At 40.6% G+C, this 14,885-nt stretch overlaps 1 protein-coding gene across 1 annotated transcript; it reads left to right on the forward strand.

Moving 5' to 3' along the window:
• The first annotated feature begins 1,958 nt into the window (after positions 1 to 1,958).
• Positions 1,959 to 11,638, forward strand: LOC146503382 (extracellular calcium-sensing receptor-like). Its single transcript, XM_085131127.1, has 6 exons — positions 1,959 to 2,312; positions 2,413 to 2,481; positions 8,520 to 9,314; positions 9,465 to 9,692; positions 9,876 to 9,999; positions 10,397 to 11,638. The coding sequence occupies exons 1-6, from the start codon at positions 1,959 to 1,961 to the stop codon at positions 11,299 to 11,301; spliced, it is 2,475 nt and encodes an 824-aa protein (XP_084987253.1). The 3' UTR covers positions 11,302 to 11,638.
• The last annotated feature ends 3,247 nt before the right edge of the window (positions 11,639 to 14,885 follow it).

Genomic DNA, 14,885 nt, shown 5'->3' on the forward strand with positions numbered 1-14,885 from the left:
CAGAGATTTGGTGCAGAATGTGCCGTGAAAATCCCACTCTAGCGGACAAAAACAGCCTTTTATATGGACGCAATCGCGCGTTGCAACTTCTTATCTGGTGCGCGTCTTTTATTTTGACAGCGAATGCGCACCTGCAGACCACTTATGTGCACCTGTGTAAATAACATAAGGTTCTGCTGGGTGTGTTGTTGGTTTTCCCATGATTTCTGAGTCGACAAGCGCCTTTGTTACTGGGACCAGTAATTTTAAGAAAGGCCCCCATTAGAACCCATGAGAAATGCAAGAAATGCATTATTGCTCAGTCTGCAATATCTTTCCCAGAACAAACACCAATTGCAAATAACAAACTAAAAATAAACCTGATATATCTGTTTAGAACAGCGTACTATGTTGTAAAGAGTGAACTACCATTGGCAAAATTTAGCAGTCTTTGCAAACTTAAAAAAGCAAATGGCCTAGATCTTGGTTCCACTTGCCTCTTACCCGTGACTTCAGTGGAAATTTCAAATTCAGGATCTGACACAGACTGATTCATGTTCTACACAGTTCTTACAAGTTCATAGAAATTTATGTTCAATTAGAACCAAGTATTTGAGTTGATGATTGAAATTTTTATACAATGTTGTAATTTGTGTTTCAACAATTTTTTGATTAATGTTTTGTTTCCTTTACAATATTATACTTTAATGTATAATATTGTAAATACTGTTCATCTAGGAATGCTTGGACCTGGCACCCATAATGTGGTGGTGCACCATCTTGCTGGAAAAACTCAGGGAACGTGCCAGCTTCAGTGCACAAAGAGGGAAACACATCATCATGTAGCAATTTCAAATATCCAGTGGCCTTGAGGTTTCCATTGATGAAGAATGGATCCACTATCGTTGTACCCCATATACCACACCAAACCATCACTTTTGTTGTTGTTCCAACAGTCTTGGAGGGATCCATCCAATGTGGGTTAGTGTCAGACCAATAGCAGTGGTTTTGTTTGTTAACTTCACCATTCACATAAAAGTTTGCCTCATCACTGAACAAAATCTTCTGTGTGAACTAAGGGTCCGGTTCCAATTTTTGTTTTGCCCATTCTGCAAATTCTGTGCGCCGATCTGGGTCATCCTCGTTGAGATGCTGCAGTAGCTGGAGTCTGTAAGGGTGCCATTTGTGAGTAGCTAATATCCGCAGAAGGGATGTTTGACTAATGCCACTCTCCAGTGACATGTGGCGAGTGCTACGCTGTGGGCTTTTGCTGAATGAAGCTAGGACAGACACTGATGTTTCTTCATTAGTGACAGTTTTCTTGCGTCCACATTTTGGCAAATCCAACACTGAACCAGTTTCACGAAACTTAGCAAGCAGTTTGCTATCTGTAGCATGGGAGATGGGTGGTCTTGTAGGGTGTCTTGCATTGAAATCTGCTGCAATGACCCGGTTACTGCGTTCACCAGATATCAACACAATTTTGATCCGCTCCTCACGTGTTAACCTCTTCGACATGTCAATGGCTGTGACTTGCAAATAACTCATGAAAGGATAAAGTTACATTGAAACCAAGCACACCATTGTTTTTCTTGTGACATTACCAATAAGTTTGATGTGTCACATGGCCGTCTTCCTATTGAAAAAACAAGTTGTATCCAAGATGGCCGACTTCTAAATGGCCACCATGGTCACTACCCATCTTGAGGAGTTTGCCCCCTCACATATACTAATGTGCCACAAACAGGACTTTAATATCACCAACCATTCCCATGTTATTACGGTGTATCCATATAAATGGCCCACCCTGTACACTGTATGTACTGTATAAGACAGCAGAGAGAGAACCTGGGGGATGCCCATATTGTTGCTGGGGACTTTAATAAGGTATGTTTTAAATCTGTACTCTCCAAAATCACGTGTTAATTGTCCTAACAGGGGGGATATAACACTGGACCATTTGTGTACTAACATGAAGCATGCCTACAGAGCAACACCCCTCTCTCAACCTGAAACAATCTGACCACCTCTCTCTGCTCCTCATCCCTGCCTACATCCCCCAAAGGGAACATAGTTCTCTAAGCACCCAGGTCATTAAGACATGGCCAGATGATGCTGTCCTCCAGCTACAGGACTGTTTTGATCTGACAGACTGGTCCATCTTTGAACAGCAGGACATGGAGACCTTCACTAAGTCTGTCAATGGAAGATGCCATCACCCTTCACAGAGCACTGGGCCCTTTGGAGAACAGGAAGAGCTACATGAAGATGCTCTTCGTGGACTACAGCTCAGCATTCCACACCACAATCCCAGACATCCTTACCACCAGACTGTACCTCCTTCAGAAGACTTTCTAATCAGCCAGCCTCAATCAGTCTGACTCCTCGCCCACTGTCACTCAGCACCAGATCTCCATATTGCTGTATTCACAGCCCCCTACTTTATTGCCCACAGTGGTTGGGTTCATCTCTCAGAGAGATGAGACAGCGTACAGGTCGGAGGTAGAAAATCGGTCCTGCTGGTGTTTAGAAAATAATTTGAAGTCAGACGCCCTTAAAACAAAAGAACTCATAATGGAGTTCAGGAGGCACAGACAGTCTCCTGTCTTCTCTCTTATACTTAATGGAGAACGGGTGAAATCTGTCTCCATCTTCCGGTTTCTGGGCAACCACATCTCTGCTGATCTCACCTAGACCCACAACATAAACGCCCTTGTAATGATGACCCAACAGTGGTTGCACTTCCTCGGAGTCCGGAGGAAGAATAACCTGGACCAGAAGCTGCTGCATGATTGTATATCTCCTGTTTGTTATTTATTTCTGCTGTCTTGCAATTTATATTTTATTCTTGCATATTTGGCATGGAACACACATAATTTCACTGTAAATGTACAATGACAATAAAGGGCTATTATCTATTCTATTCTACAATAAAATTTAAAACCCTTCTCCTCATTTACAAGGGCTTCAATAATCATGCCCCATCTTATCTTAGAGAACTCATACTGCTGTATCACCCCAACTGAGAATTTCAGTCTTAAACCAAAGGCTACTTGTGGTTCCTAGGATATTTCACTAGCTGGGCCCACATCCTCATTTTAGGTTTGACAGCGCTTTTAGTAAAATGGTAAATGGCCTGTATTTGTATAGTGCTTTACACTACATTCAGTCATCCACCCATTCACACACACATTCACACACTGGTGATGACAAGCTACATTGTAGCCACAGCTGCCCTGGGGCGCACTGACAGAGGCGAGGCTGCCGGACACTGGCGCCACCAGGCCCTCTGACCACCACCAATAGGCAACAGGTGAAGTGTCTTGCCCAAGGACACAACGACTGAGACTGTCAGAGCCGGGGCTCAAACCGGCAACTTTCTGATTACAAGACGAACTGCCTGTCATTTTTCAATGATAAATGCAGAGAAACTGCCAAATCGGTGGTAGAAAAGCTTGATGCTGTGTTTGTAAATGAGGGCTAGAGAAAGATCCTGGCATCCCAGTGCCAGAAGGGTTCACAGCTGCTTTTTGCAAAAAGAAATGCAGAGAAACTGGCAACTCGGTGGCAGGAAGTTTGCTGCATTTTGCGAATGACAGATAGAGAAAGAACCTGGCATCACAATGCCAAAGTTTGCTTCTGCACTTTGCGTAAAGAGGGATGGAAAACATCAAAGCTGACATCCTATGCTTAGCAGAGATAAACGGCATGGAGGAGCAGCAGAGCATGGAACTAGCGACTATTTTCCAGCTGTGCATTAAATGGTGGTGGGGTGCAGGTGCATAGTACAGAGCTTGCCCCTGCTACCTGGTGCTTTTGCTTTTGGAGCTGCAATTTTGCTTCTGCACAGAAGAAGACTTTGGACTGATATTTAGTGCGAGGTTAAAAACCTACGAAAGTTAGAATACTGGTGAACAGAAGCAGTTAAAACCTGGCTACAACCCAGTCTGAATCCTTAACGGCAGCATGTTCGGAAGACCATACAGAAGCGTGGGAATGGCATGGCTTCTGAGTCCGGTGCTGATGTCTGTCGGCTTTCGGCTAAGTCACCCGGCATGTGGACCAGTTTCAGAGTAACGTAAGTGGAGCTGCGAGCTTTGCTGGTGAGTGATCTTCCTTAATTTCGTGGAGGTGGCCAGTGGCCGGACTTACTTCATAACTGAATTTACTGGAGAGAAGATGACTGAATAGATCAAGCTAACAAAAAATTGCTAAAAAGTTTCCCAGGATGGCAGAGGGCATTCGGTCTCTCTGAACCACTGCCATGACATTCAGAGTGTTTGGGTTTCTTGGATCGCCTGAAGGGAATCAGATAAAATTATGTTACTCTTTTAAGATAAGCTGTGTTAAAGACCTTCTTAAATGGTATTCACACGAAAACGAGAACCGACAAAAACAAACCTTGTTGGCACGAAAAAGAGAACGAACAGCTTGTAGAACTGAGGGTCATATATAGATAAGAAACAGAAGGGGCGTGTTTGGGGGAGTGGTCCCACTCCTGAAATTCAGATAATTTATCTCCAATTAAAAGTAGTATGGGAGGAGCTTTAAGGCACTGTTTTTAATTTTGTTGTTCTGTTGTATATGAATCTTTTTTGTCTTTCAAGTAGTACATGTTTTATATGTGAAAATGTTTTTTGTTAAAAAGTTTCTCTCACCCCTGGATTGCAGAAGTTAATGGAACCGGATGCTTGTTCATCTCTAGCATCATCTGAAACCCTATCTCCTTAAAAACTCTTCTGTGGAAAAAGCTCCTAGCTTGGATCTGGGGACAGACACCCTCTCTACTTTTCAGATAAGGCTTAAGGCTTTCTTTTTTGACACAGCTTATAGTTAGGACTGGATCAGGGGACTCTGCTATAATAGACTTGGCATCCTATGATACACTAAGCGTTTCTCCTTATCTCACCCCTTTTCACTCACCATGTGTTTAGACCACTCTACATTTAATTACAAGTAGTTTTGTCAAAATTAACGTGTTAACGCAAGTTAATCTGCCATCACGGTCAAGGCAATACATTTTTTTAATGCATTTAACGCATCTATTTTTAATCTATTGACAGCACTAATTATAAGTTATTATTAATCTCTGGCAGCAAAAAAAGATGTGGTAGCATATCTCATCACACACCACACTCAGCTAGACTCCGGGACCTTCACCTCCCTCTGCAAGCTTCAAAACTCTGCCTCTCAAATAAACCATGCATATCCCACTAACCTTCATTTCCTCCTGGATACATTTTGTGTCCCTGCTAATTCCCATCTGCTCTGTCCACAATTTACCAGCGCTAGACCACCATGCCACAAGTCTCCCCCAATTGTTTACCTTTGGTGCCTTTACCCCTTCACTTCACCACACCATGCACTTTTTCTTGTTGTTCATGATCTTAAATAAAACTTGTGTGAAACTAACTCAACCTTCTCCATATCTGGTTCTGCAGACACAGGCCCTCTTGACAATCATGCCCAATACAATATCCCCAATACAATATCCTCTTTGTTAGATAGCAGTGGGTTTTTAGGATCTCCTCTCTGCCTACACACCGGCTCCTCAGCATGAGAGACAGATGCCACCAACAACAGTTCGGAAATCGGAAAGATAACAGTAGTCACCATGGTAACACTTGGTGCAGTGACCCGCAGGTTAGACGAGTGGCTCCAGCAGATACCAGGAACAATATCTGAGATCTCTGTCCAGAAGAGCACAGTCCTAGGAACAGGAAAGATACTGCGCAGGACCTACAACCTCCCAGGCCTCTCGCGAGAGGATATATAGATATAATTTGTTTTTATTTAAAAAAATGTTTTACTCTGTTAGATCAGCCACTTTGCCACATGCGCTTGTCTCCGTGAAAAAAACATAAGTACCAAAAAGCCAAGACTACTACCAGAACAGAGCGCTGGTCCATTTTATCAAGGAAATAAAGTTAAAAAAAAAATTTCTCTTAATATATTGGTAATAGCAATAACAAGCTCTTCCTTGGAATAGGATCAAAACAAAATATAATATATTGTACTTTACAAGATAAGTTTTTAGTAAAAAAAAATTACAGTAAAAACAAAGATATCTGTTGGTGTCAAATGTCTAAAATACTTCTAAAATGCTGGTCATGTACAGTTGCATTTGTGGTGTGTTAGCTTTTCGTCTAGCATTTGGTGCATTGCTGCTGATGCTGAATGGAGTCTGTCTTCCAAGTAAATTGGAATGGATCTTAACCCTTTAAGACCTACCAAGTCCGCCAGAGCTTATATTATATTTTTACATGCTGTAGTGCCATTTTTGGGAGCATTTCAAGTTGATATACATATATACAACCATTATAGCCTAACATTTAATAATATGTCTGCATTAAGTGCATAGTACTTACATAAATTGCAAAAAAGTGCAATAAACTACAAACAATTGAAAATTGTTTTGGTTTTTTAACATATATTTCTAGTTAGAGAAATTTAAGAGGCTTATCCCTCAAAACTGTAAATACAAAAAAAAAAAACTAGTTTCCCACCACAGAAAATTTATTAGTGTCTTCATAGTTTTATTTTTGAAATACGCCAATTTTCATATACTGCAGGAAAAACGAAAATATTATAATGCAAATTTGTAAAATTTACTAATAACTAAATAAACTATTTCCAGCAGTGCAATATGAGTCCTAAGCATCCCAGAAACGACACAGAAAGTCATAAAGTCAAACATAACTTTTAAAAACACCAGTATAGGCTCATAAGGCCCAGATGGTAAAATTTCCGCAAGATGACATCACTTCCGGTTTCGGGCAGGTCATGGCGGACATGCGATAGTTCACGCTGATGGAGGTAGGAAGTGTTATGAACAGTTGATCGGATCGGCAAAGCGTGTTTCTGGAATATTATGTTTTTGTTGCTTTTTATGCAGTTTTTGCAAAGCTATATGTGGAAGGAAACTGTGATCTAGAACAAGCTGATGGCATAAGATGTAAGTACAACTCCTCCGGTTTCGTATGCAAAAAAAATTATTGTGCTAGCTTACGTGGTTGCAGTGCTACCGGGATTTAAAAATAGTTACGCAAAATGGAGCGTGCCCGCTCCGACCGGCTTTGAAGGGTTAAACCACACTTCCAAGACAGTGGTAAATCTATGACAGCTTTTAAAGTAGGGGTGCTGTAAATTTCCATTAGCATTTCATGTCAACTTTAATTTAATATCAGAGTGATGACAGATCTTAACACATCAATGAATCACAGATGTGAATGTGGAATGGATTATTGTAACTTGTGGAATAGAGCTCTAAGACTTCTGTATAGAAATATGATATCTGAAAAATATTGTTTAGTTTATATTTATTTTGAATGCATTGTTTTTTGCACTGTTGCTTCATATTTTACTTCATGTGTAATGTGTATATTGTGGTTTTACATATATAATAACCTACATTTAAATGCAAATTTGGGCATGATTCGCCTTTTGCCGGACCTATACATCTACTGGGAATATACTGCCACTATTCGATAACTTCTTATGCTGCACCAGAAGGTATAAACACCAGCTTAAGTATTTCATCTTCATTCCACTAAGTGGTTTAGCTCAAGAAATGACATCAACACAGAGATGGCCAGAGCAGGGACGGGCATTTCTGCAACTGTTGTTGGTGGCATCTGTCTCTTATGCTGAGGAGCCAGTGTGCAGGCGTAGAGGAGATCCTGAGAACCCACTGCTATCTAAGAATGGGGATATTATACTGGGGGGGATGTTCTCTTTTCACACAAGCTGGAAAGACAGAAAGGATTCCTACATGAACCAACCTCTGCCACTACAATGTATCAGGTAAATGACACACTACAAATCCATTTACGTTTAAGGAATCTGTTGGGATTCATTACAAATACAACTGAGGAGTAAAAGGTATTTTAATTTGTTTTAGTTACTTAATTTCCTTTCATTAAATGCTTTAATTTGAAATGCTTTTGCTTTGTATTTCAAGATTTACCCATGATTATTTGTGTCTGTTTTAAGGAACATGATGCAATGCAAATAATTGTCTCAATTAAGTTTAAATTTCAGAGATTTGCAGTTTGCCCAGGCTATGGTTTTTGCAATTGAGGAGATTAATAAGAGTACAGACCTACTGCCAGGAATCTCTCTGGGTTATAAAATATATGATAATTGTGGATCTGTTGCCAGAAGCGCAGGAGTTACACTAGCTTTGGCTAATGGTAATGAAATTGTGTCCATACCCTCCAAGACATCATGTACCAGATCTGCACATGTGCAGGCCATTATAGGAGCGACTTCTTCTCCTACAGCCATTGCAGTTGCTGCTGTCATTGGACCTTTTTTTGTACCAGTGGTGGGTATTTTATATATAATTTTCATCTTTTAATATTTTTTGAAAATGTTTTATTCTCTTAGATTAGCTGTTTTTGTTTATTTGTACTAGTACTAGTATTTTCATATTTTTACAATCGAGTTTTGCAGTAAATTTGAATGTTTTATTTTTAACAGCTTTATCTTTTTTCATTCTCTGACTTTCACATCTATATGTTTTTCATTTTTAATTCTAGATCAGCCACTTTGCCACATGTGCTTGTCTCAGTGACAAAACCAAGTACCCATCCTTCCTCAGAACAATACCCAGTGACTACTACCAGAGCAGAGCCCTGGCACATTTGGTCAAGTATTTTGGATGGACTTGGGTTGGAGCTATCAGATCCAATAATGATTATGGAAATAATGGCATGGCCACATTCACAGAAACTGCACAGCAGCTGGACATCTGTCTGGAGTATTCTGTATCTTTCTTTAGAACAGATCCATCTGACAAAATACAAAAGATAATTGGCATTATAAAGGCTTCAACCTCCAAGGTGATTGTTGCATTCCTTTCCCGTGCAGATTTTCATGTGCTGCTACGAGAGTTCTTGTACCATAACTTGTCTGGGTATCAGTGGGTAGGCAGTGAGTCTTGGATATTTGATTCACAAACAGCAGAAATGGACATACATCACATACTGGATGGTTCCATTGGTCTTTCCATTCCTAAAGCACATGTCACTGGCCTGAGAGAGTTCATACTGGATGAGAAGCCACTGAATTCATCAAATAATGGGCTGTTTACTGAGTTCTGGGAGGCATTATTTAACTGTAAATTTAGGCAGTCAATGTCATCAGCAAACACTCAAAGAGAGTGTACTGGGCATGAAGATATGACTGGAGTTCAAAATAGCTTCATTGACATGTCTCTCATGCCTATCTTTAACAATGTCTACAAAGGAGTGTATGCAGTGGCCCATGCACTTCACAATATCCTCAGTTGTAATAAAACATGTAACAAAACTGTGCAGCTAGATCCATTTATGGTGAGCTTTTTAGTAGCTTAAAATACAGTTTTCACATTAAGTTAAATTATTAAGAAGATTTTTAATAAAAAATGATTCTTAAAACTTTTTAAGCAAGAGTTGTGCAAAATCTTTATCATGTAATGAATTAAGCTATGTCATATTCCTTAGATTTTACAACAGATACGAAAGAGTCACTTCACAACAAAGGAAGGAGATGAGGTTTACTTTAATGAGAATGGAGATCCAGCAGCAAAGTATGACATTATAAACTGGCAGCCAAGAAAAAATGGCGTTGTGGAGTTTGTCACAGTTGGTCTTTATAATCCATCATTAGTTCAAGAAAAACAGCTAAATCTGCAAAACCAGTCTTTAATTTGGGCAAGAAACTCAAAGCAGGTAAAATTCCTTCTTTATGTTTTATGTTTTCATTTCTTTTTTTTCATCTTAGAAATATACACTTAATTTTTTTCACAGTATTTTGGTTTTGATGCTTCAAAATGAGTAAATTGTTTGACAAATCATAGACTTTTTTTTTTTTTGTCAAATTCCTTATACAATTAAATGTTCTTGATCATACAGGTGCCTGTGTCAGTTTGCAATGAAAAATGTCCCCCAGGAACACGTAAGGTTCTCCAGAAAGGAAGGCCTGTTTGCTGCTATGATTGTATAAGATGTGCAGAAGGAGAGATCAGCAACATTACAGGTGTGGTTATATTTCATTTCAATCTTTGCACAAACCAGCACACGCATACCTCATACATTTGACACCACTTTTGTTGGATTTGAAGAAGGTGGGCAGGGGGGGGCAACTTCACTCCTTTCTGATTCTGTGCACTCTGGAAAATATTTAGAATTGTATGCAAATTACTCTAAAATGTAAAGTAAAGTATGCCACAATCACAAATATTAATGGACACTCTAGATGTTACATCTGTCAGTCCTCATTTGATCACAAAACAGAATGCAAGTGTTATTCACTCAATAAACATGTTGTAAACCATCAGTAGGATATTGCATGGATGTTGTAGATGCAAACACAGGCATATGGAATTGTACTGAGTGTAACTACTTGTACCATCTGCTTCAATATTCATTTCCAGATTCTGTCACCTGTGTGAGATGTCTACCTGAGTTTTGGTCAAATGAAAGAAGAGATGCCTGTATCAAGAAGGAAGCAGTGTTTCTATCATATGAAGAAATTATGGGAGCACTGCTCACTGCAGCATCTGTATTTGGGGCATACATGACAATTGGTGTGATACAAATTTTCTTCAAATATAGGAAAACTCCTATTGTCAGGGCAAACAACTCTGAACTGAGCTTCCTGCTGCTCTTCTCTCTAATTCTGTGCTTCCTGTGTTCTCTGACCTTCATTGGTCAGCCCTCTGATTGGTCCTGCATGTTCCGCCATGTAGCATTTGGCATCACCTTTGTCCTCTGTATCTCTTGTCTTCTGGGAAAAACTATGGTTGTTTTAATGGCCTTCAGAGCTACACGTCCAAGTAGTAGTGTTCAGAAATGGTTTGGGCAGACACAGCAGAGACTCTGTGTTACAGCATTCTCTCTTATACAAGTTATCATTTGTATCATTTGGTTAACAACTTCTCCTCCTTTTCCATTTAAGAATTTTAAGGAGATCAAAGACAAGATCACTCTGGAATGTGCTCTAGGCTCAGCTGTAGGCTTTTGGGCTGTGCTTGGTTATATAGGACTTCTGGCTATTATATGTTTTATTTTTGCATTTTTAGCTCGAAAACTACCCGATAATTTCAATGAGGCCAAATTTATCACTTTCAGCATGCTGATATTCTGTGCAGTGTGGATTACATTTATCCCAGCATATGTCAGCTCCCCTGGGAAGTTCAGTGTTGCTGTAGAAATATTTGCTATACTTGCATCAAGTTTTGGACTGCTAATTTGCATCTTCATACCCAAATGTTATATCATCTTACTGAAACCAGAAAAGAATACAAAAAAACATATCATGGGGAAGAAGGCACCTTAGTCACTTTGAAAACTGTATGTAGTAAAATGAGATTTTGTTTACTTACTTAATACAATAAAGACACACAATAGTAATTATATGTATGGTTCAATAACCTTTAGCTTGCATTCACTTCTTATAGTTTCTTTATTATGTTAAACACTAGAATTTTTTACATTTAAATTTAATTGACATGGTACTGCAGATAAATTCAGAAAGCATATGTAACCTGCTCAATTCTTCCTTATTTTTCAAGAGGCTGCTATGTATGAATTGTAGTATTAAGTGCAATGTAACTTGATTAGTTGCTTTGCCTCAAGCACTTCTGCATGATTTCTAGAAAGCCGCTACACTCATGAGATACATGGCAAATGAAATGAGGAAAGTTAACCCTTTCTTTTTGCAACACCAGCCAAACCTTTGCTTGGTATTGGAGTAGAAAAAAATGGTATATGATACTTTATATGATGACAATTTACCATTGAAATCTCCTTACTTAACCATTGTAAACCCAAATTACTGTAAACAAAAGATAAATTGTGTATGACAATTCACACTGTTTATTATCAGTGTGAATTGTCTGAAATATATCCAAACTCCTTATTAACTTCTATGTTAGTGCCTTGTTACGACCCGTCTAGGGGCGAGGTCATAACATGAATGAAGCACCCCCCACCACCACCCCACAAAATACCCAAGCAGCCACAAGAAACAAATATCTGTTCATTGAAATGCCATTTATTTACAACATAATGAAAAGGAAACAACAAAACGTGAGAGTCAACAACTTAGGGTGAGCCAAGGCCAAAATAATAAACTAAACTAAACTCGTATTCCCACACACCTAACCTTACTGTATAAAACTCCTGTGATTTGTGTATATAGACTGTTCCACGGACCCCCTCTAACCACTGCTAAGATGGTACATTCCTCCCATCCCTTTCCCATCCACGTTTGCGCTGGTTCGCCATGATAGCGCTGGTGGAGCTGGGCTGTTGTACTGAACACGTGTTGTGTGTGTGCGTGAATGATAAGTAAGTGCTTTATATTTGTTTGTTCTATGGTTGTAACTTATCATATACTTGCCTATGTACATTGTGTGATGCTTTTATAGAGTTTTCCAGCAGTTTGTGTAGCCACGAGACACTGTATATTCACGCTGATTTGACGAAAATGGCGCTACCCTTGTGAACTGAGCTGCCCAAAGTAAAGATGGAGTCTATCCCTGTGCAGCAGCCCATTTGTGTCCACCAGGGTGTGGGGTTTAGTCATTTTCGAATTAGATTTTCTGTTCAACCCTTTCTGTATTATTTAGACCAGTTTGGTTGACTTTAATTGTTTGCTAATTGTAATTTCTGTTATTTTACAGAACCACACACTTACATATACTCACACGAATTCACTCCTGGAGATGTTTTGGATTAAAGGAACCTAAACTACCATTGCTGTGGACCCTCTCTTTCATCATATAAGTCACCTGTGCCTTCTGACCGAGGATAGGAAAATCCTGCTGTAATTTGCCAGTTTATTAAGCACACACATGTCCAGTTCAAATGGTCCTTCGAGCCGGATTAATTACAGCTTTTCCTAACATGGCGACATCCCGATATGATGAAGAACAACAAGGTGCCCGGCACAGGAGACCACATAGGGTTCCAAGATATCTGGATGACTTCATCTGGACCTATCCCCCCCAGCCGACTAACCCAATTCCACCGAATACTAACGCAACTAGTCCAGTGCTCCAAACATCTACCCCAATACACCAAACAGCTGGCATCGACAGCTCACCAGAGATGAAGAGAATAAGGAGGATGGAGCAGTGTGTTACTCAGGTACAGGAGCAGATGAGGGAGATACAGAGCGCTATACAAGTGTCTTTGAACCTTGGCCAAAGAACCCCCCAAGTACAGTTACAAACCCAGGTCCGGAGCCATAGTATGCCTTTACTAACTGTGGATAATAATCCTACACAAGATCCTCCTATGGGCGGACTAGAAAACATCCCTCCCATATCTCCAGTAATACCTGGCCCTCAGTTTCATACTGTACAGCAGACCTCCCCTTCCACAGCTCATCATGTTGATAACCCTCAAATATTACAGTCAACAGCCCCTACTCTCCCTGTTAACCAACCTATTCCTCAGCTCCCTCTATACGTCCACTCTTCTATGCCATCAGCTGCTCAGCCAACACCAGTGGTACCCCGGTCTGTATTTACAGCAACTGACCAGCCACATCCTCCCTGGTATCAACAAAGAGACCTGAATTGGCCGTCATCAACCCCACAGAGGTCTGTGCCACACAGTGCTGCTCAGTTTAGTATCCCTGGCATTATGCAGTACCCTGTCACGCTGCCACCTGGCATGCCCTTTCCAGGTTATCCGCCTTGGACTTCAGGCCCACCTCTCAGTCAGCCATACGTTACACCAGTGCTGCCACCTGCTGTTAGCTCACAGTATACCTATCAGCATTCTGCTCCAGCTGCACCGCCACCTGTCAGTTCACAGCATGATGTAATTCAGAGCAGCCCACAACACTCCTCATCTCTGCTTTCCTCTCAGAGACCGAACTTGATGGAGATGGCTATTTCCTCTTCATATGGCATTCCTAAACCCAATCTGATCTGTTTCACCACAGGAAAAGAGAGTTTTCTGCTACTGAAGAAAGGTCTGGATGGAGTTTTGGGACCACACCCACATCTATCTGAGGATTACAAATTCCAAGTACTGCTGGATCATCTAAAGTTTCCTCCTGCATTTCAGCTTGCAAAGAGATATGTGCATGACCCTATGCCCTTCACTAAAGCAATGCAGGCTCTACAGCAGCGCTATGGACAACCACGCCAATTAGTCCAAGGTGAAATTAACAACATTTTGAGAGCTCCTACAGTGAAAGCTGGAGATGCACAGGGGTTTGAAGACTTTGCTCTATCAGTTAGTAGTCTGGTGGGACTACTAAACTCCATGGAAGGACCTGCTAAGAGCGAACTAGAGTGTGGCTCCCATGTGGACAGGCTTTTGAGTAAACTCCCCTTCTCCTATCAAGACAGTTTTGCTGAATATTGTCTTGCAAAGGGCATCTTGCAGAGTGACTCAGCTAACACCTATACTCTCCCTGACTTTGCACAGTGGTTGGAGAGGAAGTCACAGGCCATACAGATATCACGAAGAGCTACAGAAAGCTACATATCTGATAAACCCCGCTCAGAACGTAGAGACAAGTCATCACGACCATTAAAGACATCCTCATCAGTCTACTATGGCACTGACAAGCCTACAACACTGACGGCTAATACCACTTCAGCCCCTACTGACAGTAAAGAACCTATGAAAGGGAAGAAAAGAGAGAAATTCAAACCCTACTGCCCCTTCTGTAGCATTACAGAACATTACTTGAGTTCCTGTTCTGATTTCAGCAAGCTAAGTACTACACAGATTATTACGTGGATTAATGACAATAAGAGATGCTGGAGATGTGGTCGGAGTCACCAGCCTGACAGTTGCAATCTGAAGAAACCTTGTGCCACCTGTGGAGAACAACACCTGCAGATCCTTCTGCTGCCTCCAGCTCAAACAAGAGTATCCTGACATTGAGTACAGCCT

This window comes from Neolamprologus multifasciatus, chromosome 14 (assembly GCF_963576455.1).
Source record: "Neolamprologus multifasciatus chromosome 14, fNeoMul1.2, whole genome shotgun sequence".
Taxonomy (NCBI): domain Eukaryota; kingdom Metazoa; phylum Chordata; class Actinopteri; order Cichliformes; family Cichlidae; genus Neolamprologus; species Neolamprologus multifasciatus.